This window comes from Enhydra lutris, unplaced genomic scaffold (genome assembly GCF_002288905.1).
Source record: "Enhydra lutris kenyoni isolate GAN:26980312 unplaced genomic scaffold, ASM228890v2 scaffoldscaffold110, whole genome shotgun sequence".
Taxonomy (NCBI): Eukaryota; Metazoa; Chordata; class Mammalia; order Carnivora; family Mustelidae; genus Enhydra; species Enhydra lutris.
The window spans coordinates 294,757-322,754 of NW_019154194.1; the positions used below are offsets into that span (position 1 = coordinate 294,757).

Below are 27,998 nucleotides of genomic sequence, written 5' to 3' on the forward strand. Positions count from 1 at the left end.
TTCCCCACAGCGGGGCATCGGTCCTGAGGCCCCCCTCCCAGCAGTTTCTGCACTGCACCTCATGAAATCCGCACTTCCTGAAGGCCCTGCACGGGGGACTGGGACGTAGGCATGAACCAGAGAGCTCGGTCAAGGGGCTCAGTCTCACTGTGCTCTGGGCTTCTTCCCTCCCATGCTTGTTTTGCCTCCATGCCCATGAGAGGACTTGATGGGGAAAAGAGGCCCAGAAAGGGGTGGGGTGGGGGCTTACCAGGGCTAAAAAGCCAGTCAGGAGCTGAGGCTGAGGCAGACCCTGGCCCCTCTCATGCACCCACCTCACCAGACCCTGAGGACTCTCCCAACATTCAGATATGACCGGGTCTGGCCCTGGCCCAAAACTCTTCCGTGGCTCCCACCTGCTCTTCTGTCAAAGTCTAGCTCCTTGGCTCAGCTCATTTTTTTTTTCTTTTATTGAGACCCATTTTACATAAAGCACACACATTTTAAATGCAGCCTCAATGAATTTTTACGAATTTATTCACCTAAGCAGCCACCACACAGATCAAGCTAGAAGTTTCCGGCCCCCTAAAAGCTCTCCCGTCCCTCCCTACCCTCCTCCATCCCCAGTAACCACCATCCTGACCTCTTGTGCCCAACTCTGAACCCTGCTCTACATGCTGGTGTGTACTGGCTTCTTGGGCTCTGCACAGTGGCCACCAGCTCCATCCAGGCTGGTCACTTTTTCACTGCCGAATAGTATCGCATAGTGTTATACCCACAGGTCTCAGGCTGTTTAGGGTCCACCCCACCCCTCTTCCAGTCTCCCCCAACCCCATCCTGGCTGCTAATGATTCTGCACCCAATTCCAGTGTGTGGGTTTCCCCCTCACACACCAAGCAATTCTCAGCCGTTGGCTGGGTGTCCTACACTTCAACTCAGTTCTACACTGTCCACATGGAGACAGAGTTCAAGTCCACAGGGGAAGAGCTCAGTCCTACAGGACTGCACCCCCTTGAATCTTCAGACGCCAGTGGCAAGTCCAGGTTGACATCTGTGCTTCTGACCAACTAGCTACAGATCGCAGCTTCCAACAAATGCCCCCTTGGGTTGAATTAATTTGCTACAGCAGCTCTCAGAACTCAGAGAAACATTTTACTTACCAGATTCCTCATATATCATATATTAATAATTATTATAAGCCAGGATAAAACTTAGGAAGAGCCAGAGGGAAGAGACACCCAGGCAACGTATGGGGAAGGGTGGAAGCTACCACGCCCTCTCCAGGGGCACCACTCTCCCCACATCTCCACGTGTCCACCAACCTGCAAGCTCTCGCAACCTCTCGCAAGCTCTTGTTGGTTTTGGCGGGGGGGGGGGGGTTGTCCTTTGATGGAGGCTTCATTACATGGTCATCATTAATGAAATCACTGGCCACTGGCAACTGATTCAACCTCCAACACCCCTCTCCCTGCCCCCGAAGGCCAAGGGTCAGACCGGATATTCTAATCTCTAATCACAAGGTTGGGTCCCTGGCAATCAGCCCCCAGCCCTCGGTTACCTAGGTACTTTCCAAAAGCCACCTCATTAACATCACAAAAGACACAGCTACCGCTCTCACCACAGAAAATTCCAATGGTTTTAGGTACTATGAGCCAGAAATGGGATGCATACCAAATACATGAAACAAATCACAGTATCCGGACGCCTGCGTGGCTCAGTCAGTTAAGGGCCTTCGGCTCAGGTCATGATCCCAGGGTCCTGGGATCAAGGGCCACGTCGGGCTCCTTGCTCAACAGGGAGTCTGCTTCTCCCTCTGCCTGCTCTGCCTGTTCTGCCTGTAGCTCTCCGTGCTTCTGCTCTCTCTCTGACCAATAAATAACTAGAAATCTTAAAATAAAATAAAATCTTAAAAAAAAAATCACAGTATCACAGCTGCTCCTGCCAGGGACTCCTCTTCCCCAACATTCCTTGCTGTAGCTGCCCGCCACTGTCCTCTCCCTCTTGCCCCATCCACTTACAACAAACGTCACCAGCGTTTACCCACTTCTTCATTATGGTTCACAAAGGAAGCCCTACAATTTACATCAACACCAGACTGTGGACCCATCTTGAGCTTTTATGCTGAGGGGAATACCTGCCAACAAAGAATGCAATAGAGCGGGTTTGACAATCTGGGAGGGATGTCAGATGGCACAGCTTTCCTTTCTTTTTTCTTTTACCAGGGTGAACAGGCCCCTCTTCGCTTCAAGTCTAATTCCTCTCTCCGCCTGTCCTCTGTCAGCAACCCCCCCACCTCCTTAAGGACCCGGTTCCGAAGCATAGTGAAACGTCTCCCACCTTAAAAACACCCCACTAGGGGCGCCTGGGTGGCTCAGTGGGTTAAAGCCTCTGCCTTCGACTCAGGTTGTGATCCCAGGGTCCTGGGATGGAGCCCTGCATTGGGCTCTCTGCTCCACGGAGAGCCTGGTTCCTCCCCTCTCTCTGCCTACCTCCCTACCTACTTGTGATCTCTGTCTGTCAAATAAATAAATAAAATCTTAAAAAAAAACAAAAACAAACACAACACCCCACTAGAACTTTTAGCACCTTAGATCCGGTGTTACGTTTAAAGTTCACTATGTACTCACTGAAGTACAAAACATCTGGGATTCAAATTCAGATTTTAGATATTGAAAAACAACCAGGAGGTAGAAATCCTTTAAAGTAAGTTCTTACAGAACCAATTACCGTTTCATACAACATGGGAGATTTTCACCGACATAAAAAGCAAAGGAAACCAGACACACAGGAGACCTGCTGTAAGATTTCATTTATTTGAAGTTCAAGGGCAGCCAGAACTTGTCTAGGACCAGAATCAGATCAGTGTGGGGCAGGGGAATGGACAGGAAAACGCGCCAAACAAATTTCTGGGGTGCTGCAAATGACCTCTACCCTGACCTAGTTAATAATTAGATCAGTATACAGATTTGTAAAAATTCACTGACCTGTACCCTTAAGGTCTGTGCCTTTTTGCACTTGACCATACTTAAGCTCCATCTCACCAAAAAAGAGCTGAGGAAAAGTACTCATGGGCGCCTAGGTGGCTCAGTCGGTTAAGCATCTGCCTTCGGCACAGGTCATGATCTCGGGGTCCTGGGATAGAGCCGCATGGCATTGGGCTCTCTGCTCAGCAGGGAGCCTGCTTCCTTCTCTCTCTCTGCCTTCCTCTCTGCCTACTTGTGATCTCTCTGTTAAATAAATAAATAAAATCTTTAAATTTTAAAAAAAAGAAAAGTACTCATAAACTTTTCCTCACAGAATGTGTATTACAATATTGAGAAGTTTCCATTAACAGTGAGACTCAGGGACAAAAAAGCAAGCATTTTTTTTAAAAATTATATATTTATTTATTTACTATTTGAGAGAGACACAGAGTGAGAAAGAGAGAGCACAAATGGCAGGGGGGACAGAGGGAGAGGGAGAACCCCCCAGGGAGCTGGGAGCCAGGGCCCTGGGATCATGACCTGAGCTGAGGGCAGAGCTTAACCGACTGAGCCACCCAGATGCCCCAAAAGCCATGTTTTCTTCATGGTGGACCCCACGCCTACCCCTAACAACTTCTCCAGACCTCTGGTCCCCAGCTTATCACTGTCTCTTTAGAACCCTTTGTTCCCTTGGCTCCAGGTCATCCCTTCTGCTGACGTTCCTACTCCCTGTCAGCCCCCTTTCTGGGGTGCTGGTCCTCCCCCTGATTCCTAGATGCGGGAGGCCCAGGGCCTAACCTCTCCTCTGTCTACTCAATTGACCTGGATGGTTTCGGCCAACCCCAGGGCTTTAAGTACCATCTACACACTAAAAGCTCCAAATGGAGCATACTGGTAGACCTGCTAATAAAATGAAAGGACAGGGCGCCTGGGTGGCTCAGGGGGTTAAGCCTCTGCCTTCGGCTCAGGTCATGATCTCAGGGTCCTGGAATCAAGTCCCACATCGGGCTCCCTGCTGAGCAGAGAGCCCTCTTCCCCCCCTCTCTCTGTCTGCCTCTCTGCCTACTTGCGATCTCTGTCTGTCAAATAAATAAATAAAATCTTAAAAGAAAATAAATAAATAAAAATAAAATGACAGGACATCTGAGATTTGCTTTAAAAAAGTAAGGAAACTCCAAGTAAAAACTGTGCTTATGTGTGGGAGGGAGAAAATAGAACAAGAGAAATGGAACGTAAATGACTATCAATACTGAGTGATGGGTATGTGAGAATTCTTTACACCACAATACTTTTGTGTTTGCTTTTAAAATTTCATAAAGCAAAAAAAAATTTTTTTAACAAAATAAAATTTCATAGTCAGTAAACACTGTGTATCTACAAATCCTAGCTTCTCCCCCAAACTGTCACTCCTTACTTGATATCTAGTGAGTATCTCAGAGTAAGTTCAAAGCTTGTCAGTTTCCCATCAAGATGACTCTTAACCCATCTTCATAAAAAAGCATCACTCTTCATCCAGTTGGTCAAACCCAAAACCTTTAGGATAACTTTTAAGTCATCCCTGATTCATGCTTCCTCTCACACAACCCTCTTCCTGAGTCACCATCATCTCCCGTCCAGGCAGGGACATGGGTTTCCTCATGGCCTGTGTCCACACCTGCCCAGCTGCAGGCCATCCTCCCCACAGCAACCAGCAGTGCTTTAACCATTTTGTGCATAAACAGTCACATGGCTCATAAATGCAGAAGTCTTAAGCAGTCGCCCTCACAACTCTGATCCACGAGTCTATGACCCTCCTTCCCACAAGCAACCACTGTCATTAATTCGGGGTGTTCACTAGAGAAATATTCATACAACAAACCTTCCAACATGCTGGTCCTTGCTCGCGGCCCTCCAATGGCTTCCTATCACTTGGAAAATAACTTCCAAAGCCCTTACCGTGGCCTACAAGACCCTGTGTAATCTGGCCCCTCTCCAGAGCTCCATTCCTAAACAATCCTTCCTCTCTTCCCCTGGCTCTGCTCTAGTCACCTGGTCACCTTGACAATCTCTCAACAGCTGGCTCCCCTCCTGCTTCCTCCAGGGGTCTTTCCACTGACTGCTTTTCAGCATCTGCACATGGCTCATTTCCTTACCTTTTTTCAGGCCTCTGCTCAAATGTCACCTCTTCAGAGAGCCCTCTCTGACCACCTGTCACTCTCTGACCCCTGTCACTCGAAATTTCCTTACCCTGACTTTTCCTTCCAAGTCTCTTCTACCTGACACCATCCGCTTTACTAGAAGATCTGCTGTTAGAGGGCAGCTGCTCTCTCCTATTCACTGTAGGATATCTAGCCTACAGCCATGGTCGGCAGCTGACTAGACTTCCGTAACTCATTCAGTAGATGGATGAATAAAATGAACAGAGAAGTGAATGAAGAAATGAATAGACCCTTTGGCAATGGCTCTCAACATTCCCAAGCCCGGACCCGGCAATTCCACTTTCAAACAAGGTATCACTGATAATACTACCATAAGCATACCATCAGAGGTACAACAATATTAACTGCAGCAAATGTGAGAGCTAAAGTTCAGACACGGCCTAAATGTTTATCAATAGGGAAATGGTTAAAGCATGGTACATCCACACAACCATGTCACTAATATATAAAAAAGGCAGGTCTCTGGGTGCTTGTTTGCACCACTGACTCACTACTAGGCAGGCTGCCGGTTGTCAGGGGGAAAAATGTGGGCTTTCTCTGTGGTGAGACGGGCCTGCATTTGAATCCAGGCCCTGCTGCTTCCTGGCTAGTGGACTTCTGTAAGAACCTTCTCTTTCGGACTCATTTTCTGCATCTGTTAAATGGGGAGGGGAAAGGTTGTAGTGACGTATATAAAACACAGCCTGGCACACAGTAGGCCCAATGTCAGGGCCATTCTTTTTCCTTTTTTAAGTCATTTCCACCTGAGGGTTGCTCAGAGTTGTCAAACCAGCATGGAGGGTGTTCTGGTATTGAGAAATTCCGTTAAGAAAGACTGGTAATCACCGGGGGTGCCTGGGTGGCTCAGTGGGTTAAAGCCTCTGCCTTCTGCTCAGGCCATGATCCCAGAGTCCTGAGATCAAGTCTGGCGTTGGGCTCTCTGCTCAGCAGGGAGACTGCTTGCCTTCCTCTCTCTCTGCCTACTTGTGATCTCTGTCTGTCAAATAAATAAATAAAATCTTTAAAAAAGAAAGGAAGGAAGGAAGGAAGGAAGAAAAACTGGTAATCACCTAACTGAGATGAAGATGCTAAAGAGGGACACTGACTAACAGAATGTAGACGGCCTGACTGCCATGTGTGTCTCTGGGAAACACAGTCTTTGGAGAATCATTATACAGGGCTCTCGATTTAAGTGACTGGTGTTTTCAACCAGCCTGTGGCAGCCTGGAAACAGTTCCACCTGGCACAGGTGCTGAGAAAATGGCCACAGGGATGAGGCCTGGAGGGGAGAGGGCAGCTCAGAATCAGTCACTATCATTCCCATCGTAAACCACGAAACAAGACACACAGAGCTACTATGCACTAGGCACTGTTCTGGGAACTTTCATCCATTTAACTCTGATGCCAGCTTCATTTTAGAAACGGGCAGACAGGGTTAAGGTCGGCTGCCATATATGTGAACACCCATTTATGGGAACTCAAGCTCTTAACGCCAATACTTTAACCGTAGTTCCAGAAGGATACTGGGAGCCGGTGCTTTAGGACCGGGATATGGGAACCAGAGTAAGAGACTTATTTTTATTGTGTACCCCATTGGCTGCTTGAAACCTGTCAGAATGTACCTGTATTCCCTGTTCAAATAGAAATAAGAAAACGCTTTGAGATTTCAAATGAAAAGTGGTAAATCCCCCCCAGTCGCCGACATATGAATCACACTCCTCTGGAGCGAACTTTCCTCCCCGAGGTAACCTCCCGCCCGCGCTGAGACGCTGCGCATGCGCTCTCCGCGGGCTGCGCGCTCAGCCCCGTATTCCCCCCTCAGGCGCGCACGGGCCTCTGCTACGGGCTAGTCTTGAATTTTCGACTCTTAGTCCTGGGCTCCTTTTCTGCGGCGGCCGCCGAGGCTCCCCACAGTCCCCGTCTCCCGATAAACCCTGCCCCGAAATCCCTTCAGAATCTGAGCTACCCATCGGTGCTGCCTCACCTTCCACCCCGGGGGAACTCGTAATGCGAGACCGTCTAGACCTTTCCCTCTGCTTGGAGTGCTCTTGGCCGTGCTTCAAGGTCCAACCGGACCTGGGCCCTTTCCATGTATGATTTAATCTGTCTCCCATTACAGAGCGGGAAGTCTCCAGCGCTCACGCCAGTTTCAATTCATTCCTGTGTTCTCATTTATCCGCCCAGGACCTTGAAATTCCTCCCCTCCGCCCCACCCCCACTGAATACAGCGTAGGCCACTGAAGAGGCGGGACTCGAACCTACTTATCCCAGTAACCGCCCTCTCTCCCTCGGAGTTATACTCCCACAGAGGGGCCGCCCCACAAAGGCGCACGCGCACTAAGGCGGAACCGCGGAGTTCTGCCTCCTTCCCCTCCGTCATCCGCATGCGCGCTGAGGCCAGCTACGTCCATCGACGCATGCTCAGCCCAGGGCTGACGCTCAGTTCTCCCGCGCCCAGCCCTCGGCGCATGCGCAAAGCCGGCACTCCGCGGATCCTGCTTTAAGCTCCGTCCCGCGCTACTTCCTCCTCTTCCTCTTTCGGCCCCGCGTTCCTTGGGGGCCGCTTCCGAGGTTCCTAGAACGGTTCCGGAGTGACCGGTGCCTGCTCTCTCGGTCTACCCCACGCTCCTTGTCCCCCAGACGCCATTTACAGGTCCGTGGCTTGTGGTGGAACCTCCCCCCACCAGCTCCGTCACGGAAAGCGCGCGTAGCGCTGCGCCCCAAGAGCCAATCAGCAGCCGCCTTAGGTAAGGGTCCTTCAAGCCCGCGAGAGGCTCGTGCGCCGGCAGGGGGCGGGGCGTGGGGCGCATTTCGGGGCCCCGCCCCCTTTTGGACCGTTAAACAGTCGCTGGGAAGCCTGGCGGGTGCGCGTAACTTGCGTAGGGAGGGAAGAGCGACCGTTAGAATATCGGGCTTGCGGGCTTGGGGAGGAGACCGATAAGTAATCTGTAAATAGGAGCTTGGGTTCTGGGAGGGTCTAAGTATTGCAAAGGTCCCAACGAGAACGTGTAAAGGGAAACTTGAGTTTGGGGAACACACTCGCAGAGGGTCTGCAAACAGACCCTATATGCCCAGGAGGTCCTCCAAATACTGTGTAAAGAGAAACTTAAGTTGTAGGGTTCTCCATAAGAGGCTTGCAAGCAGGTGCCTAATTATGGGGGATGCCCTCTGAGTAATCGATAGACTCATAAGTTCTTGGGGCGAGGGTACCCCATATACAAACTTGTAAATATACGTGTTTGAGTGTCAGAGAGTCCTTAGAAAAATAGTGTGAATCGGCCCTTACGTTCTGAGGGGCGGGGGGCGGGCATAAATATGGGGTTAGGAATTAGGAATTTGCCAATAGACACTTGGGTTCTGGGAGAGTCCCCCCAAGGGTCATGTGGAGAAATGCCCAAGTGCTGAGGAAGCTGCCGGGAGAATGCCTAGTTAGATTCCTGACATCTGCGAGGTCACCGTCAGAGTTCTGTGAACACAGACTGGCTTCAGGCGTTCTGGGAGAATCCTCAAAGGAGCCTGGAAATATTGGGGGTCCCCAAATTGCACGTAGGTGGACTCAGATTCGGGGAGCTCCCCCATAGAGCTGTCAAGCAGACACAGGTACCGTGGAAGTTCCCAGAATAACGTGGGAGAGGACGCTTAGTCTGGGAAGAGGGTCCTCTGGTTGTCTAAACGGATGCTGGAGCGCTGGGATACAATCCCCATTGAGGAAAAGAGAGACACTTAAGCACTGGGTGGGGGCGTGGGGCTGTCCGGGATAATGTGTAAACCAACACTTAATTGCAAGGAAGGGAGGAGTTCCGATTTCTGAGGGAATCTCCCTCCGAGACTGTAAACAGTCATTGAAGTGCTGAGTGGATCGTTTTCCATAAGCGTGTGTAAACAGGCCTGGCCCTCCTGTCTCCCAAGGCCCGCTAGAGCTGTTTGTGGCAGGCGGAGAAGGCACTTGGAGAAAGGAGCTAGACAAGCCCCACCTGGCTAGCAAAATTACTCCCACATCCTGTAAACACTGCAGTTCTGGAGAAAGAATCCGGCACTTGGCCCAGTTAGGCACTGTTTTCTTGGGTGGGAGGGGGGATTCGTAGAATGATTTCACAGGCACTTAAGCGCTAAGCAAGGGTCAGCAAACCGTAAAGGGCCAGAGATGCTGCAGGCCATAGTGTCTCTGTCTCAGTTACTCAGCTCTGCCATTCTATCAAGAAGGCAACTATTATAAATTGATGGACGTGGCTGTGTTCCAGTAAAACATATTTACAAAAACAGAACGCAGCCCTGATTTGGTCCATAGGCTACAGTGTGCCAACTTGACAACAGTGAGCTAAATAGTAAATGGTCTTACAGTCTTGCAAACAGACTGTTAAGTACTCTGACACTTCCCTAGGAGGAAGGGTAAACAGCTGGGGAAACTCCCTAGAGGGACCTATAAAGATAGTTAAATGGTAGGGTGGATCATATGGGTAGCAGTACATTTTATAACACCTTAGATTAACCACTGGTGAGACCTTGGAGTGTGAGGCATAGCTGACCATCAGAAATGGAAGGTAAACAGACTGATGATGCCAGATGAGACACCAGATGAAATTAGGCCCTTGAATGCCCCGTGTATGCCAGTATTCCATAATCAAAACAGTAGTTGTCAGAGTGAGGATCATGTTACTGATGTGTAAGGAAATGTTTTGCTGCAGTTTGGGAAAGAACATGTCCCGTTTTTATGTGACTCTTCCCCTGTGAGTTGTACTTATGTTGGGGCAAAGTGATTAATAGTTGGGAATAGTTTTGGCTACAAGTAAGAGAAGTATATTTGTTTCTCACTGCATCCAGAAGTAGACAATATAAGGTTAATAGGGGATCTCTGAATCTTTTTCTACCACGCCTTCTTCCTTCCAGCCTAAGGTGGCTGCTTGAGCTCCAGCCTGCACATCACATTCCTTTCAGCCAGAAGGAGGGCAAAAGTTATGTGCTAGTGTCTTGAAGGAAAGTTTCTGAAAGCTGCCAAAACACACTTCTGGTGTCATACCAGTGGCCAGAAAGAACTTGAACATGACCACCTACCTGCAAATTATGCTGAGAAGTGTGTTCTGGACAGCCAAGTGCCCTGCTCAGAACTGAGAATTTTATATTTTTTGGAAGAAGTGCGAAAAGAGTAGATCCTGAGAGGCAGCTGGCAGTCACTGCCACAGCCACAGAGCTCTCTGGAAACAAAGTGCCTTCTTACAGTCCAGAGTGAGCCAGATAGATGGCAGAGCATCTCTTTACCCTGAAATCAACCTCTTTCTCTCTGTAGGCAACCATGTCTGAGTCTGGCCACAGTCAGCCTGGACTCTATGGGATAGAGAGGCGGCGACGGTGGAAGGAGCCTGGCCCTGGTGGCCCCCAGAACCTCTCTGGGCCTGGTGGTCGGGAGAGGGACTACATTGCCCCATGGGAGAGAGAGAGACGGGTGAGTGAGTGGGCCCAAGGGTAACATCATGTATCCACTCATTCCACAAATGTTTTTTAAGCACCTCCATGTGCCAGGCACTAATCTAGATGCTGAGGCTCTGTGAACAAAACTTGACTGGCCTCATGGAGTAATGGCAGAGAGTGACAGAGGGGGCTGTCGTAGATGAAGTGGACAGCGAGGGCCTCCCTGAAGAGGTGAGGAAATACATCATAACAGAATCTGAAGAGCAAATGTGAAGGCCCTGAGCCCTAAGTGTGGTGTATTCCGGGAGCAGCCAGGAAGCCGGTGTGGCTGCAGAGGGTGAAGAATGGAAGGTGACAGGAGATCATGTCAGAGAGGTAACTCAGGCCAGATCACGTTGGACCTGAGAGGCCTGGGAAAGGACTTTGGATTTCGCCAAATGAAACTGACATTGGAGAGTTTGAGCTGAGAGGTGCCATAAGCTCATGTTTTAAAGAGTCGTATAGCAACAGCAGCTGTTTTGGGTTTTTGGTTTGGTTTTTTTTTTTAAGATTTTATTTATTTATTTTTTTTTGAGAGAGCACACGTGCAAGTTGGGGGAGGGAGAAGAGACAAACAGACTCTGCACTGAGCATAGAGCCCGATGCAGGGCTTTATCCCATGACCCCGAGATCATGACCTGAGGCGAAATCTAGAGACGGATGCTTGACCAACAGAAGCCACCCAGGCGCCCCCTAACAACAGCAGCTGTCACCATGTTGGGCGGCATGCGGTATGCTGGCGCTGCGCAAAGTGCTTTAACATCCTTTGGGGTCTTCCTGAACCCTTAGAGCTACCCCCATGAAGTAGAACCTAGGTTTGATTTTCACTAATGAAGAAAATGAGTCTCAGAGGAGAAGAGACCTAACCCAAAGTCACAGTCCGTAAGCTTTGGGGCCAGAACTCAAGGCCAGATCCAGCTGAGCCCAAGCCCAGCCTGTTCTCTCTGCTCAAGTGTCCTGGGCTTGGAATACAGAGCCTCGGCACAGGTGCAAGTCCTGCCTTGCTCCCCTCGTGTGCTTAGGTGAGTCACTGCCAGAACCTGCTCCCCACTGAGGTTCTTTCTCCACCTCTGAGAGAGGTTTGGGTTGGGGGTGGGAGGGGAAGGAAGAAGGGGGCAATTGGGACCAGTTTCTGAACCATAAAACTGCAAACATGAAGAATAATTTCTTCACAGTAAGCTCAGCTCTTGCTTGTTCCTTCCCTTGGGTTGCAGCACAGGAGAGAACAGAGTGTCTCTCTTCCTTCCACACATATCCTGGGGAACGTTACCATCTTCCTAGGGGGATAAGCAACTCCAGAGTCTCTCGTCTGTCTCTGACTTTGACATTGACTGGTCAGTGGACTCCTCACATCCTCTGTGTCCCCTGCTGATCTCAGCAGCTCCCTCCCATTTCTCCTTCTCCCAGTATCTGTGACAGCCCATTGGGCCTCATCCTGGCTGGACACCCCATCCCCAAGCCAGTCCGACACCCTTGCTGGACATTGTACCTCCTGAGTACATCTCCTGTCCACCATCTTCTCGCCGCCCTCACAGCCTCAGCCCCACATATCCTCCCCTCCTCCCTGGCCTTCTGAAGGCCCACGGCCTCTCCTGTAGTTCTGTCACAACTGTTCTTTCTAGAACACTTTCGTGCCCTTTTGTTTATTCCTCACCATAGGCCAGTATCCCCAGTATATGGTGAAGAAACAGACCCGGTGAAGGTTCATGGCTCTCCTGAGGTTCGTCAGGGAGCCAGAAAAGAACAAGACTCAAACTCAGATCTCTCCCCTTTCCATTTAAGCAGGTCGGGGGTGGGTCGAAAGAAGCACGAGAAGGGCAAGGTGTGGGAATCAGGCCCCTGGCTTGGCAGGCACAGCAGTGGAGCGGAGGAGCGGGCAGGATAGCAGTCGGCAGGCAGTGAGCTCCTGCCACGTGGACCGTTTACAAGTTCATCTACTTTCAACCTTGTGGGAGTCCCATGAAGAAATTCCTATCCCTGTTCGCCAAATGAGGAAGCAGGCTGAAGTGAGGGTCGTTCCTTATCCAAGTTCACACAGCCAGCAAAAGGCAGGGCCAAGTTTGAACCCACATCGAGCTCCCAAGCCCTGGCTCCTTCTGCCTGGGCTTGTCTGGCAGAGGCCACTGAGTGCAACTCTGGAGCCAGGCTGCCAGGGTTCAAATCCTGACTCCGTTGCTTATTGGCTGTGTGACCTTGGGCAAGGCAGTTAACCTCTCTGGACCTCAGTTTCTTCATTTGTAAAATGGGGATAATCGTATCTATCTCCCGGGGTTGTTGGTGGAATTGAGAATTTGATACATGAAGGCATTTAGAATTGTACCTGGCACGTGAAGTCCTTCGGGAGTGTCCCAGGGGAGCCGTTCCTGAGTAACTGCCCTCCCTCACCACAGGATGGCAGCGAAGAGACAAGCTCATCGGTCATGCAGAAAACCCCCATCATCCTCTCAAAACCTCCAGCAGAGCGGGTGAGCGGGGAAGAATCTTCTGAAGGGGAGGCTGGGAGCAGTTGGGGCAAGGATCCCTCCCACTGACTGGAAACTTCTCTCTCCCATAGTCAAAGCAGCCACCACCTCCAGCAGCCCCTGCTGCCCCACCCGCCCCAGCCCCTCTGGAGAAGCCCATCGTCCTCATGAAGCCGCGGGAAGAGGGGAAAGGGCCTGCGGCTGCAGCAAATACCTCCACCCCCGAGGGCACTGCCCCTGCGCCCCCTGCAGCCCCTGCACCACCCAAGGGAGAAAAGGAGGGGCAGAGGCCCACACAGCCTGTGTACCAGATCCAGAACCGAGGCATGGGCACTGCCGCACCAGCAGCCATGGACCGTGAGTTGGGCCCGGGCAGGATCTGGTTGGGGGCCGGGATGCCCTCACACGGAGCCCCACCACATCCTGTCTCCTGCTCTCCCTGTCTCCAGCGGTCGTGGGCCAGGCAAAACTACTGCCCCCAGAACGCATGAAGCACAGCATCAAGCTGGTGGATGACCAGATGAACTGGTGTGACAGCGCCATTGAGGTACTGAGGGGGGCGTCGTGTCTCCGCGCTTGAGCGTCCCCAGGTGCCACATCTCGCCACATCCACCCCGCTCCCCACCGCCACCCTCTTGGCAGGCAGTACGAGCCTGGCCAGCTTTCCAGCAGTTGCAACAATGAGAGAGAAGGAATCCGAGTCCTCAGCCAGGGCTGGATGGCAGTGGCTTCCACTAGATCGGCTGTGCTGGTTGTTAAAATACTGAAATAGTTTGCCGCTGGTTACTGGTTGGCAAGGAGGGACTCACTGCCACCCAGACGCCATCCCATAGCAGCGCAGCCTCCTGGACCCTGCTCCAGTTCCCTTCCTAACTGGATGAAACCCATGTTGTACCAGTGTTAACTGGTTTGAATCTCACTCCCCAGAGGTTCCCTGTCCATCACAGCGGCCCCTGCTCTAGCTCAGACCTCCCATTCCTGGACTGCCCTGCCTCCAGTCTCCCAGGCTTCATTTCTCCTCTTCTGCTGCTTTTCCCCCCTAGACCTGACCCATCCCATCCCATGCCATCCCTGCCCAGATTCCCCCAGATGTGTCCCTTTTCCTTCTCCGGCAGCTTGGAGTTACTAAAACAACATGCCAGGCCCATCTCTTACCTGGCCTGCTGCCTTTCTGTGTCCACTGTCTTATGAATATCAACTGGCGATCTTTAAAACAAAACAGAACAAAAGCCAGGGTCCAGGCCTGCTCTTCAGGTAGGACGCTGTGCAGTGTTGAGAGTGTATCTGCACCATCTCGTGTGGTAGCCACTCTCCTTAGGTGTGGCTTGTGGGCACTTACAAGTCCACATACCCCACATGTGGCCAGCATAGTGTTGTTTAATTGAAGTTTAAATGGCCATGTGTGGACAGCGTCTGCCTTACTGAACTGGGCTAGGCCTAGGTTTTCTGCTCTAATGTGGCTAGAGTGAGGCCCGAGATTAGCTGCCCTCCCCCCCTTTTTTTTCTTTAAAAAACTCCAGGTGATTCCAAGGAGCCAGTTGAGGACTTCCCTGTTTTTCTTGAGGAGTGTCTCTCACGCCCCCTGGTGGTGGAAGGCATCAGAACTGGTGGGCCGGAGGTGAAGGCCTCAGGATTTTCTGGGACCCTTAAATCCCACAGACAGGAGCCAGGACAGACTGACCTCCCCTTCCTGCACGCTCTTCCCTTTTTCATACTTCCATATGTTTTCCTGGCCTTCCAGAAGCCGAAAGCCCTGCAGGAGTCTGCTCCAGTAGCCCTCAGTGACAAGAACTGTCTTCCTCCACCTGTCCTTCATTCCTGTACCCTTCTCCTTCTCTTCAGCAAAGTCAGGTTCCCCTTTTAGCCAGTGTGTCCCAGCTGCACTGATCTTCTGTCAGCTTCTCTCTCTCTCTTTTTTTTTTAAGATTTTATTTGACAGAGATCACAAGTAGGCAGAGAGGCAGGCAGAGAGAGGAGGGGAAGCAGGCTCCCTGCTGAGCAGAGAGCCCAATGTGGGGCTGGATCCCAGGACCCTGGGATCATGACCTGAGCTGGAGGCAGAGGCTTTAACCCACTGAGCCACCCAGGCGCCCCTCCTGTCAGCTTCTTGACCATGCCAGGCTCTTCACTACTTGGGATCTCTGACAAAAGTTATTCTTTGTGCCGCCACATACATATACAGGGTCTTTGCCCAGCTCAGGATTCAAGCCCTGGAAGTTTTTCTTCATCAGGCCAGCCTTGTCTGGAAGTCTCTGCCCCACCCCACCCCACCCCACCCCAGTCTCACTCCCACTCCAGCAACTGACACATTTATGAGGGTCACAGTCCTTCATCTTCCCACAGTACCTGTTGGATCAGACTGACGTGTTGGTGGTTGGTGTCCTGGGCCTCCAGGGGACAGGCAAGTCCATGGTCATGTCACTATTGTCGGCCAACACTCCTGAGGAGGACCAGAGGTAAGGGAAGTAGAAGACCAGGAGGGAGGTGGGCACCCACCTGGGATGGGGAAGGGTGGGCCTAGGTATGGCAAGTGGTGTTGCCAAAAGGACTTCGAGATAATGTTTCACCTCCCATGGCCTCCATGTCTTTGTCAGATGAGGGTGATTAGGGGCTGGACTAAATCTTTGTGTAGCTCCAGGGAAACCAATCTTATTTCTCCCTCCCTCCCTACCTTGCTCCAGGAATGGTATAGAGCCCAGCTTTAGATTTAGGCTGACTTCAGTCTCTCAGCCTTGCCACTCACCAGCTGTTTGCCCTTGCCCAGTTTACTTCACCTCCCAAGATCTCACTTCGTCATCTGTAAAGTGGGCTTTTGAAGGATGAGATCAGGAAGGCAAACATTAGTAAGAACCTGACACAGAGCAAATGCTCACGGGATATTGGTTGATAAGGCCTGGTAAAGAGAATGGGGAAAGAGACCCAGATGTCGGGCATGGGTTCTAGACCAACTTCAGTCCTGCATTCTTGAGGAAGGATGGGATGATTGTGAAGTAAAGTATGAAGGCACAGGAGAGGATGTAGGGGAAGAGGGAGCTTAAGAACTAGGGACCAAAACTGAGGGCAGGGGAGGAAAGGGGGAAAGGCAGGGACTAGGAAGGAGGGGGACCATACACAGTCTGATTAAAGAAGACTCAAACTGGGGAAGGAGTAAGGGTAGTAGCCACTTGGGATTGTCTAAAAAATACAGGGGTTTGGTTTTTTAATGAAACAGGCGATACTACTTTGCATTCCATGGATCGGCATCAGGGGGTCCATGAACCTCCTAACAGTAAATGCAGAATTTTACACGTATGGGCAGTCAGGCTTTTCTTCTAAGGAAAGGGTCTGCAGTTTCCACCGGATCTTAGAGGGGTCTGAGGGAGACCCAGAACAAGTTAAGAACCACTATTGTGAGCATATACATCCACTAGAACCAGAGCTGTGGGGTTGCCCTTCCTCCCAGGTCTGCACCATCTCCTCTCTTATAACTTGTAACTTACTCGCTTTTGACTTCGGCTCACCTTGGCTCCGCTGGGGAGCAGCCCCAGCTCTGGATAGCATTCTTTCCATCTCCGCTTCCCCCAGCCAGCGAAATTTCCCCCCAGCTCTGAGTTCAGATTCCTGAGCTAGAGAATTCTACAGGCCTAGCTGGTCTTTTTTGAGCCACATCCGCCTGTGGTATGGTGGATTTTGATTTTAACTCTTGCCATCGGGTCTCTGGATTATGTTAAGAACTCATCCACTTCTCCCCTTCTTTATTCCTGTCTCCTGACCCCTCCCCTGGAGGATGCCAAGAGCCTCCTTACTGGTCTCCCTGCTTTAGTTCAGTTGAGCTAGTGTTTATCGAGTGCTAATGATGTGCCAGGTGCTGTTCTGGACACTGGGCACACAGCAGCAAACAAAATTGGCAAACACCTCTGTCCGTAGCAAACAAATAAGTTCTTGGACATGTTAGAAGATGATAGCCACAGGGGAAGGGGTTCTAGGGAAGTAGTATGGGTGCTAGATGACAGTTCTAACTCGAGTGGTCAGGGGACGCCTCCCAAGCAGGACATGGAGGAAAAGCAGACTTGGAGGAGGGAGAGCATCCTAACCAGGGAGTGGTACAAGCTGGCCTCGGGGGCTAGAGCTTGCCTGGTGTGTGTGCAGCACGGCGTGGAGGCCGTGGGGCTGGAGCAGAGTGAGCAAGATGGGAAGTCACAGGCAACTGGTCAGAGAGGTTAAGGGAGGGGCTCTGTTGGCTGCCTTTGGCTCGGATCGTGATCTCAGGGTCTTGGGATGGAGCCCTGTGTCTGGTTCCCAGCTCCACAGGGAGTCTGCATCTCCCTCTCCCCCTTCTCCTGCTTGTGTGCACATGTGCACGCGCGCTCTCTCTCTCTCTCCCTGTCAAATAAAAAAAATCTTTAAAAAAAAAAAAGGGGGGGTTGGTAAGGGAGGCCTAGGGTGTCGGGCCTGTAAGTTGTCATCTACTCTTTCCACACTACGGTCCTCAGCGTAGTGGGAGACCTCCCCTAAAAGGGGGAGCTTTTTAAAACCCACATCCAGTCCTTTCACTTCTCCACTTAAATGTCTTCAGGGCTTCTTCAGGCTCATTAGCCAAAGCCGCAGCTCCTTACTGTGTCTCACAGGCCTGCATATCCCCCTCTGGCTCCCAGCCCCCTTGTTCTCCGCTCTCACCGTACTCGGCTTTGATGCCTCATACATACCACTTGTCCTCTGCCTGGGACAGTCTTTGCTTCCGTCCTCCATCCCCCCTGCACCTCCCCTTTTACTTAATTGAAGTTGCATAATTAACTCTCTTCTCTCTCTCGGTGTAGTCATTCACCTCTTTTTTGGCATCCCTTCCTAGCTGTACCAGCTGAGTTACCCCCACTCAGAGGGCTTCACACCTCTTCTTCCTGCCGCTCGGAGTTACTGATTTCTCTTGATTTGCGAGGTAGACCGGGAGCTCCACGGAAGCAGAGATGTCCGCGCTGCCACACGCATGCGAGGCCTTCAGTGCAGTGTTCGTGAGGCAGGAGGCCCTTGCTCTGTGTCAGACAGCATACTAAGTGTCTCAGGGAGGCGGGGAGTACCTTTTGCGAGCTAGGTACCATTGCCCTGATTTTACAGATTGAAAGAGGAAATCTCTTTGTCTGAGCCACAGAATGTGACCAAGTTAGTTTAATTGGTTTAGGGCAAGGCTCAGCTCTGCCTGCTTTGCTTGGTCTCTTCTCCCCGTCCAGCGCAGGTGGAACTGAGGGAGACTTCCCTCACAGAGGAAGAACTGGGAACCGAGTTCTACAGCCAACGGCCTCTCAGCCTGGGGGTGGGGAGGGCTCAGTGCTGTGTCTGCAGTGTCTGGCCTGTGGCAGGTGCAGTTGGTAGTTAATGGCTCCCAGATACGCATCACTGTGCATCAGGCACGTTCCTAGGGGCTTCCCGTACATTAGCCTCATCGTAACACCAAGAGTTTTGAGACTGTTGTTATCCCCGTTCATAGATGAGGAAACAGAGGAGAAAGAGATGAAGGACTTGCCCAAAGCCACCTAGCCAGGAAGAGGCAGAGCTGGCACTGGAAATCCCAGCAGTCTAGCAAAGTCTCTGCTCTTAAATACCTCAGGCTACTGACTTCATGGAATGAGTTGACAGATCTCCTTAGCAGTGAGGGTAAAGTCATGCGGAATAAAATGTAGGCCCCCAGACAGCAGGGGCCACAGATGGAAGACTTTGTGGACAGGCAGCGCACCATGCCTCACGCGTTCCTTTCGCAGGGTCATGCTCCAGAGGTGTCGAAGGCTAAGAACCAGACCTCTAACGCACCCCGCCTGCCCCTCTCCACAGGGCGTATGTTTTCCGGGCCCAGAGTGCCGAAATGAAGGAACGTGGGGGCAACCAGACCAGTGGCATCGACTTCTTTATTACCCAAGAGCGGATCGTTTTCCTGGACACACAGGTGCCAACCTCCGCCACCCCCCACCCTGTGTGCCGCATTCAGCTCCATCCCAGAATGATTCTAATGTCTTTTCTTGGCATCTAGTCTCTTATCCTATTTCCCTCCCTCCCCTCCCATCCATCCTGTACACAGTAGCCTAAAGAATCTTCTAGCAGAGTGGTTAAATGTGTGGGCCCTGAAGTCGGTCTGTGTATGTCCAGATTTGGCCTTTAATTCCTACGGGTTGGGTGACTTGAACCATGTGTCTACCCACCTAGATCTCAGTTGCTTTGTCTATAAAAGGGGATGATAATTTGTTCTCAGCCTCCCAGGTCATTGCAGGAATTTAGTAGGACAGTCCAGCAGAGTGCTTGGCATTGGACCTGTCCCATAGTGTTCAGGCCCATCACAGTCATTAGAGCTGACCTGTCATGTGTGTGACTGGTGGTTTTCCTCATCTTCTCCCTTGACCTCAGGCAGAGTCCCCGTCCCTAGCATGGTGTTCAAGGCTTGTGGAGTTTCCTCCCTTGGACTCTAGCCTGCCCTCTCTGCTGCGTGTCTAGCTCCACCACACACACCACAAGGCCATGATCTCTCTCCTTCTGGGCTGTCCCCAGTCTGTTCCCTTTATCTGAAACCGCCTGTTCCCCAGTTTTCTTAAGGGGGAAGAATACTGTTGCCTACCGTGTAGGGTTTTGTAAGGCTTCAGCGAGCGAAGACAAGTAAAGTCCTAACGACAGTGCCGGACATGAAGTACATACTTCCTCCTCTTAACCGGCGGCGTCATGATCATGAGAAGTTCTCTCTCCTCTGCCTTTTTGCAGAGCCTCCCAGAAGGCTTCCCCTCCTCCAAGCACCCACCAGTGCCACATGCACCTTCCATCACAGCACTGCTCTATCACAGCTCCCTGCATGTGGACCGCTCCCCCTCCCCACCTGCCGGGAGCTCTTCAGGGAGCAGCTCTGCTGGTCGGGGCCTGGCCCATAGTTGGTGCTCACTGAGTGTTGATGGAACAGAGTTCGAGTCCCCATAGGCATTGATGACGCAGAGAGTGGAAAACCCACAAATGCGGCGTGAGATCTGAGCCAGGCCCTGTGCAGGGGCCTCATCTCTGTGCTAGGGACCAACTGAGCCGCTGTGAGCTGGGTCCGGGACCCACGTGGAACAGAACGGGAGTTAAGGCAGAATAGAGCATGCAGCGTTGGGAGTCCGAGAAAGCGAGCAGTGGGAGAGCCTCTTACTTAAAGAATTCCACTCATGTCCCTAAGAAGTCAAGAAGACTGCCGAGCTGATTGAACCTTACGGTTTTGAGATGGAGTGTTCCTTAGAGAAAAGGTGATGAACTCACTCACTACTGACTGTTTTACACCCATGGATGCAATTTTTAAATCCTCGCCAACTTTCACACTAATCGTTGTTTTTAGACCAAAGTAATTATCTTAGTGAAGTTTTGAAAGTCTCTGAGACAACTAAGGGAAGAAAAGGACACTTGAAAGGACATTTGTCATTTAAGTCAACATTACGTTTAGCAGCACTAGGAGAGTTCTCTTGAGCGTGGGGCACTTGAGAGCAGTGACAGTTTGTAAAAGGGCTGGGGGAAGTGTGTTTGCTTTGAAACATTCTGCTCTCATCTCCTCTTGCTCACTCGCACTGACTCATTAGAAACTGCCCGTGTTCCTGAGCTCATTTTGTCCTGAGAGAGGCGAGGTACTTGCCTTCGACGTGTGGAACTTGGGTGGCTGCGACCCTCAAAGCCCCGGCCACCAGCCCTTTCCTGACACCTTCTCTCCCTTGCTGCAGCCCATCCTGAGTCCCTCCATCTTGGACCACCTTATCAACAACGACCGCAAGTTGCCGCCAGAGTACAACCTGCCCCACACCTACGTTGAGATGCAGGTGAGGGGCCAAGTCCGTCCTAGAGGAGAGGTCGCACCCCGCCCCTCAACCTGTGATGGGGAGCTGGATATGGGTTGACCCAGTTTCTGCTTCATAAAGAGCCGTGGGGGCCCCAAGAGCTGTAGGAAAGAATAGCGTTGAGAGTCCTCTCTGGCTCATCTCCTGGCCCTGCTCCTCAGAAAAGTCATTTCCTGCCTCCTCCCCCTTCAGGCCTCTTTATCTGCCTTTGTGAGGTGGGGGTGGTCACTCCTACCTTGCCTACCTGAGGGATGGCCGTAAAGGAAGAGCCAGCGTGGCCCGGGCACGCAGGAGGTGCTTCAAGGCTCAGGCCCTTGCCCTGCTGCCCCCTTAGCTTAGTCTTGGGAACAGGGACCCCGCCCTGGGCGGAGGGGACCTTCAACTCTGTCGTCCCTTCCTGCCCACTCTTAGTCACTCCAGATTGCTGCTTTCCTCTTCACGGTCTGCCATGTGGTGATCGTCGTCCAGGACTGGTTCACAGACCTCAGTCTGTACAGGTGAGGAGCGGGTGGGTGGGGAGGGGGAGCCAGGCAAGAGACGGGGACCCCTTTAGAATGTGAGCTGGAGTGGGTCACCACCATCCAGCATACATACACACGCTGACAACTCCCCACTGACTTTTTACATCACTCAGAGTAAAATCCAAAGTCCTTCCCAAGTGTGGTCTACAGGGTCCTCTGCGGTACAGTTCCAGTCACCTCACTGACCTTTTCTCTCACCGCGTTCCCTCGCTCCTTCCGTTAAAGCCTTAGTGACTCCATGGCTATTCCTCCATCTCTTGGCTAGAAATACTGTTCCTGCGAGTCTCAGTCTCTCTCATGTCGTTTGAAGTCCCCACTTCTTAGCCCACTATGTTTTCCTTCATTTGCCTTCATCGCTCCCTGGCAGGACATTGTGGGTCTCTTCATGGTCCGCCACCCCCATTAGAATGTATGCCCCAGGAGCCCCAGTGCCTCCCACAGTGCCTGGCCCAAGCTAGATAATTAATGCACGTTCGTTGAGTGGAGAGCATCGTCGGGATCCAGCTTGGCCATCTTTCCCGTCCCCTGCAGGCATGCATACCATTCTGTCGGTGCCCTGGCAGGCAAGAAGAGGGGGAAGGAGTTGGGATCTGGCAGGAGGTCTACCCGAAGCAGCTGGAGGTTCTAGAAATCCACCCCCCAAGACAGAACTGGCTTAGAACCTGAGGCACGAGGGTTCCTCTTGGCTTCAGGCCCCAGAGCGTACTGGTGTGGAGGCCAGCCACCTTGGGCACAGGGCCCAGACAGAAGGAAGGAGCAGGAGCTCCTGAGGAGGGGAGAGCAGAGCCAAGGGAAGCAGGTGTCTCCAAAGTGAAGCAACCCTGGGTTTGAACCCCAGCTTTTACTAGGGGAGTGCCTTCTTTTTCATTGGCTACTCGTAGGCAGATTGTTTTATTCAGACTAAGTGAGTGAAAGAACCAAAGCGTTCACTATAGCATAGTACCTGGTACGTGATAAGCAGCTGATGAACAGAAGCTCAGCGTTTACAGATGACCCTGGGTGTGGGGGTGAAGTGTGGTCTGGCCAGCAGTAAAAATGACTTTGTGGGAGATCTAGCCGTTGTGACCAGATCTAAGTGTCTTATTTCTGAAACACTACCCCTCATACCACTGTGTATTTGAATTCATTCACATGACAAAGATATTGAACATTTATGGATGCTATTCATTGTTCTGGGCACTGAGGACGCAGGTGTGAATGAAACAGACTGCCCTGTGCGGTTCACGTTCTGACGGGGGCGTAGACGCGGGGTGGCACGGGGCAGAGCCTAGCGGTGGGCTTCTTGGCAGGCGAACCCCTTGAAACTGGATGACATACTTGAGTATGTGTCTGTGTGAGGAGAATATCTGTAGCTTTTTATTGTGTCCCATTATCCCTTACCTCGGATAGCAGTTGTATTTTGTTTACGTATTTGGAAAAGTTATTTTAAAATAGCATAAATTGAAATTTAGGCCCACACAGAAACCTGCACATGGATGTTTACAAAGCAGCTGTATTCACGGGGCTCCTGTTCGGCTCAGTCAGTTAAGTGTCCGACTCTAGATTCTGGGTCAGGTCATGGTCTCAGGGTCTTGGGATCGAGCCCTACATCTGGCCCCATGCTGAGCATGGAGTCTGCTTACAATTCTCTCTCTCCCCCTCTCCCCACTCCTGCACTCTCATGCACCTGTTCTCTCTCTCAAATCTGCTTTATTCATAATTGCCAAAACTAGGAAGCCATCAGTGTGTCTTTCAGTAGGTAAATTAATAAACTGGTACATCCGGACAATGGAATATTAATTACATCAAACCATGAAAAGACATGGAGAAAGTACATATCCTTAAGTGCATATCACTAAGTAAAAGAAACCAGTTTGAAAGGGCTACTGTATGATTCCAAGTATATGACGTTCTGGAAAAGGCTAAACTGTGGAGACAAGTGAAAAGATCAAGGGTTGGGAGGGGAGGGAGGGGCGGGTAGGGCGGAGCACGGAGTGAAAGCATTCATTGTAATACTGTGTGGTGGATACGTGACCAAGAGGTTGTAGACAACACCAAGAGGAAACCCTAGTGTAAACCAGGGACATTGGGTGATGATAATAGGTCATAGGTCCATGGGAATGTTGATAGTGGGGAGATGCTGTGCGTGTGTGGGGGCTGGGTGTCTGTGGAAATCCCTGTATTTAATTCAGTTTTGCTGTGATCATACAAATGCTTTAAAAAATGGAAGAATTTTTTTGTTTTGTTTTGTTTTTGTATAAGTATTTTTTAACAGCATAAGCTCAGTAAAAAATGCGTACATCTAGCATGGGTCCACGGATTGGTGTGTGAGAGAGTTGTCTGTGAATTCTCTAAAATTGTGTGTGTATTCATTTTTCTGAGTGTGGTTGTAGTTTTTACCAGATGCACAGAGAGAGCCCTGTCCCTAGGCTGTGGGATGGGGGTGCCGGTGCCAGAGCACCAACCTCTCACCCCAAACCCCAGGTTCCTCCAGACAGCAGAGATGGTGAAGCCGTCCACCCCGTCCCCCAGCCATGAGTCCAGCAGCTCCTCAGGCTCCGACGAAGGCACTGAGTACTACCCCCACCTGGGTGAGAGGTTTTCTGGGGCTGGAGGGGTGGGCAGAGGAGAAATGAGGGGCAAAAACCAGCAGCACTGGGGAAGTGGGGAGCTGGGAGGAAGAAAGAGCAGAGTAGCTGCTCCTTCCTCTGAGGGTCCCACCTGGCCACCAAGGGCACAAAGCCTGAGTCTGGGTCTGGCTCTGGCTCCAGCTCCTTGATCAGAATGAGCACTTTTTGCAGACAGGACCCACATCTGCCCATTTCTCTGACCCTGGCATCTCCAGCATAGACTCGGAATGAGTTGCCATTACCCTGAGTGGCCCCGGGCACCCTGCTCACCCTCCCTCAGCCACACACACTGCCTGCTCCGTCCTCGCTCTGCTGTGCTCTGCCCATGCACTGCTCTTCCACAAAGATCTAGTTCATTTATGCCGCCCTAGACCGGGACTTCCTGCTTCCTCTTGTCTCACCAAGCCCCTGGTGCCTTCCCGTCTCACTCCTGATCCCGTGCCTATCTTCCTCTTCTGTCTTTTCCATCAGACTGGGGTCTCCTTGGGGGCAGAAACCACATCTGACTCGTATCTGGGTCCCCAGGGCCTGGTGCAGGGCCTGGAAGCAAAGTAACATGTCACGTAAATATTTATGAGTGCTTCGAACCCAGGGGTAACTGCAGGTCTTTGGCACGAGAGGGGAAGTCTACACAGCCAAGCCCCGGCGGCCTCACAGGACCGCGTCTCTCCTCCCGCCCCTCAGTCTTCCTGCAGAACAAAGCTCGTCGAGAAGACTTCTGTCCTCGAAAGCTGCGACAGATGCACCTGATGATTGACCAGCTCATGGCTCACTCGCACTTGCGTTACAAGGGTGAGGGTCCCTGAACCACCCCGATGCTGGCCAGCGGCCTCTTGACTCCTGGTCTGGTCCCATGGCCCCAGCGTCCAGACTGGCCTCCTGCCCCTAGCTCGAAGATCATCCGTGTACCTCCCCTGCCCCTGAGCATCATACCTGCAGGCTGATGGCTTCTCTCCCACAGGTACCCTGTCCATGCTACAGTGCAATGTCTTCCCTGGGCTCCCACCTGACTTCCTGGACTCTGAGGTCAACTTGTTCCTGGTGCCCTTCATGGACAGCGAAGCAGAGAGTGAAAACCCACCAAGAGCAGGTACGGTTCCTCCTCGGAATCTGGTCCAAGGGCTGCCAGTTCTTCCTTGGTCTGGAGGGAGACACAGGATGCCCTGGGCTGGGGTGGTAGAGACCCACACTGGTCTGAGGGGAGACTCTGGCTTGTCCCTAAGGTGCTTGGAGCCTTAGGAGCGTGTGTCCAAGTTGTGGAAGTACAGGAAGGACTGGTCTGAACAGGGCGGTACTCCGGGTGTCCCAGCCCAGGGTGCTGGGTGACCAGGAGAAAGGAAAGGCCTTCTCTTGGCAGGCTGGCGCCCTTATCCTCCCCACCTCAACGTTCTAGGACCCGGTTCCAGCCCGCTCTTCTCCCTGCTCCCTGGGTACCGGGGCCACCCCAGTTTCCAGTCCTTGGTGAGCAAGCTCCGGAGCCAGGTGATGTCCATGGCCCGGCCACAGCTGTCACACACGATCCTCACTGAGAAGAACTGGTAAGAGCTCTTGGCAGAGGGTCAGCGTGCAGGCAAGAGGAAGGTCTCAGTGATCCCTCCACAGCTCGCTTTCCTTCTCGGAAACATCACTGACAGCTTCCGTGCCCGGCGCCATGCTGTTTCATGGGATCTTGAGTCCCCCCAAGTAGCCAGCGGGGTTGAAGTCTTGTCACCAATTTTACTAGTGGGGAAATCTAGGCTTGGAGACAGGAGATGTCACATAGCTCTGTCACAGCAGCTGTGGCCAGGTATCATTTGACAGTGAGGAGTGGGAGCAGTGAGCCCAGTCAGGCTCGAGGAGTGTTTGTTCTGAGGCCACGAGGGCAGAAAGTGTGGCCTCCCAGAAGACACTGTTAAGTCCCCAGAGCAGCTGCATTTTCCAGCTCTTGCTGGACGGCACAGTCCCACTGTCCGCCTCCACCTTCACTCCTTCTCTGCCAACTGGCTTTCTCTACCTGCTCTCACAGAGCCCCGAGCCTCCCCAGCCCCAACTCTATGTGACTGTGTCCAGAGCCCACAGCAGGTCTGCACATCAGGTCGGCATCATCTCGTCTCCAGGAGCCACACATTTGAGGGAGAACTAGCTTGGCTTGGTGCAGCCTCTAGCGTGGCTCCCCTGGGTCTGCGGTCAGCTGGGGCCAGGAGGGGTTCTGGGGAGCACACATAGCACAGCCATTCGGGGGTGCAGGGCGAGGGGGCGGGGAGCTCTGTTCCTCTCACTGTCAGTGGCAGAGCGCAGGGAGGCGAGGGTCACGCAGCTGTTAACACTAACCGTTGTAAGACTCTGGAGGGAGTTCTAGAACCCCAACCCACAGAGGCCAACACTGTGTGGGGTGGGGCGACTCGGAGTTGGACTTGGAGTTGGGGCTTGAGGCCTAGGTTCCAGACCAGGCACCCTCGGTGTGGCTCACCCGGCGTGAGGTCTGAGAACCTGGCCAGTCCCATCAGCATTGCCGTCTTCCCTGCGTCCCTGCTGGGGAGGTTCTGGTCTCAGGGTGTGCAGGTCGTATGCAGTACCTGCTTCCCACCCGGCCAGCTCAGTCCGGGGCAGCTGACTGCTGACCTCCTCCCACAGGTTCCACTACGCTGCCCGGATCTGGGACGGCGTGAAAAAGTCCTCTGCCCTGGCAGAGTACAGCCGCCTGCTGGCCTGAGGCCGAGGGAAGGAGCGTCATGCGGAGAACCCCCTCCTGGGTCCCCATGGTTGGTGAGGGACCACATGTGTCCTGCCCCCGCCCCAGTGGGTGGAGAGTGGCAGCAGGCCTGATGGATGAGGGACCGCAACATTCTCGCCCAGAGACGTGAGGTGTCCAGGACTAGGCCCCCCACCCTAAGTGGAGTATTGTTCAGGGGGCAACTTTGAGATCCCACCCCCAATCTGGGACAGGGTGGGCCATCCTCGGTTCCCTGCAGGGACAGGCAGTGGGAATAGTCTGAATGGTCCCCAAGCATCCCAGGTTCCATCTTGACCTCCCTCTGCAGGGACAGGAGCAACAGGTCCCTCCTCACTGACCCTAAGCCCTTTCCTGTGAGGTGCAGCAGGGTCTTGGGGAGCTCTTCGTTGGGGCAGACCTGGTGGTTTGAATAAAAACAATCACGCAAGCCTGTTCTGGTGCTTCTCTTTTTCCCTCTCCTTGGCGAGCTATCCTGGGAGCAGGGCAAAGTGGGGTCCCAGCCTTTGGGGGCACATTACCTATAGCCACCATTAGAGCCTGAGTGACCTTCCCACAGGGACACATCCACTGTAGGTCATAGAGTTGTCAGGAGCAGATGGAAACCAGTCTTTGCTAAGGAGGAAGCCCCTAGGAATGGCTGTTCTGTTTCCTGGGGTGACATCAAGCCTCCCATCTCCGTATTACTGATAGGAAAATCCCGTGCCCTCCTTTGGCTAAATGCAGTTCCACCCTCGTGTCCTCTGTGTTCAGTTGGAGACTCAGACTCACTGCCTTTGGTGAAATGCCTAGTTAAATGCAGGACCTAATTCAGTACATGGTTAAAAAGTAGGACATGTTCTAGTTCAACATAGTATTTACCCTGAGTTGAAACAGCTTCTACCCTTATGCAAACACTACCTTACCCTTACACACGGTGCCTCCTGTTGGTTAAATATGGCGGCTTCCTTTCCCCGTAGACCTTACCTACTCTTGTTTATTAAAAGTAGTCTCTACCTTTAATTCCAGAACGGACCCTCGGTCAGATACACCATGCCCTTCAGTATAGGCCCTGCCCTCATCTGCTCGGTTTCAGTCTGTTACGTCTTAGCTTGGTGTTTCTCAAAGTTTGTCTCCAAATTGGTCTGGCCATCCCACCCGTCTGCAGTTAGTCGTGACCCTCCAGTCCTGCGGCTCCACACCCTTCACGGATGCTCTTGGTTTCAGTCACCAGCTGAGTCTGTCCGCCAGCTGCCCCGTACCCCTTTGGTCTCCCTACCTTCTCCTGCCCTTGGGCATACCCACACAGTCCTGGTGTCCTGGTCTTGGGAATCCTGGACATGGT

The 27,998-nt window shown here is 52.2% G+C and overlaps 1 protein-coding gene across 2 annotated transcripts; it reads left to right on the forward strand.

Moving 5' to 3' along the window:
• Positions 1–7,589: 7,589 nt before the first annotated feature.
• LOC111139516 (SMG9, nonsense mediated mRNA decay factor) lies at positions 7,590–27,104 on the forward strand. Of its 2 annotated transcripts, none has more exons than XM_022491802.1 (14): positions 7,590–7,866; positions 10,404–10,559; positions 12,955–13,029; positions 13,119–13,383; positions 13,476–13,573; positions 15,370–15,482; positions 18,829–18,940; positions 20,721–20,816; positions 21,246–21,331; positions 23,819–23,925; positions 24,622–24,756; positions 24,926–25,054; positions 25,358–25,502; positions 26,578–27,104. In XM_022491802.1, the coding sequence occupies exons 2-14, from the start codon at positions 10,410–10,412 to the stop codon at positions 26,654–26,656; spliced, it is 1,590 nt and encodes a 529-aa protein (XP_022347510.1). In that variant the 5' UTR covers positions 7,590–7,866; positions 10,404–10,409; the 3' UTR covers positions 26,657–27,104. The 2 variants fall into 2 exon arrangements, with proteins under 2 accessions (XP_022347510.1, XP_022347511.1); XM_022491803.1 differs by having other exon boundaries at positions 7,591–7,866; positions 24,649–24,756.
• The last annotated feature ends 894 nt before the right edge of the window (positions 27,105–27,998 follow it).

Bases quoted from the DNA above. Each gene is read 5' to 3' on its own strand.
- LOC111139516 (XM_022491802.1), top strand. From the start codon at position 10,410: ATGTCTGAGTCTGGCCACAGTCAGCCTGGACTCTATGGGATAGAGAGG. The intron at 23,926-24,621 runs GTGAGAGGTTTT...GCGGCCTCACAG, and splicing joins TGAGTACTACCCCCACCTGG to GACCGCGTCTCTCCTCCCGC. The intron at 24,757-24,925 runs GTGAGGGTCCCT...TCTCTCCCACAG, and splicing joins CTCGCACTTGCGTTACAAGG to GTACCCTGTCCATGCTACAG.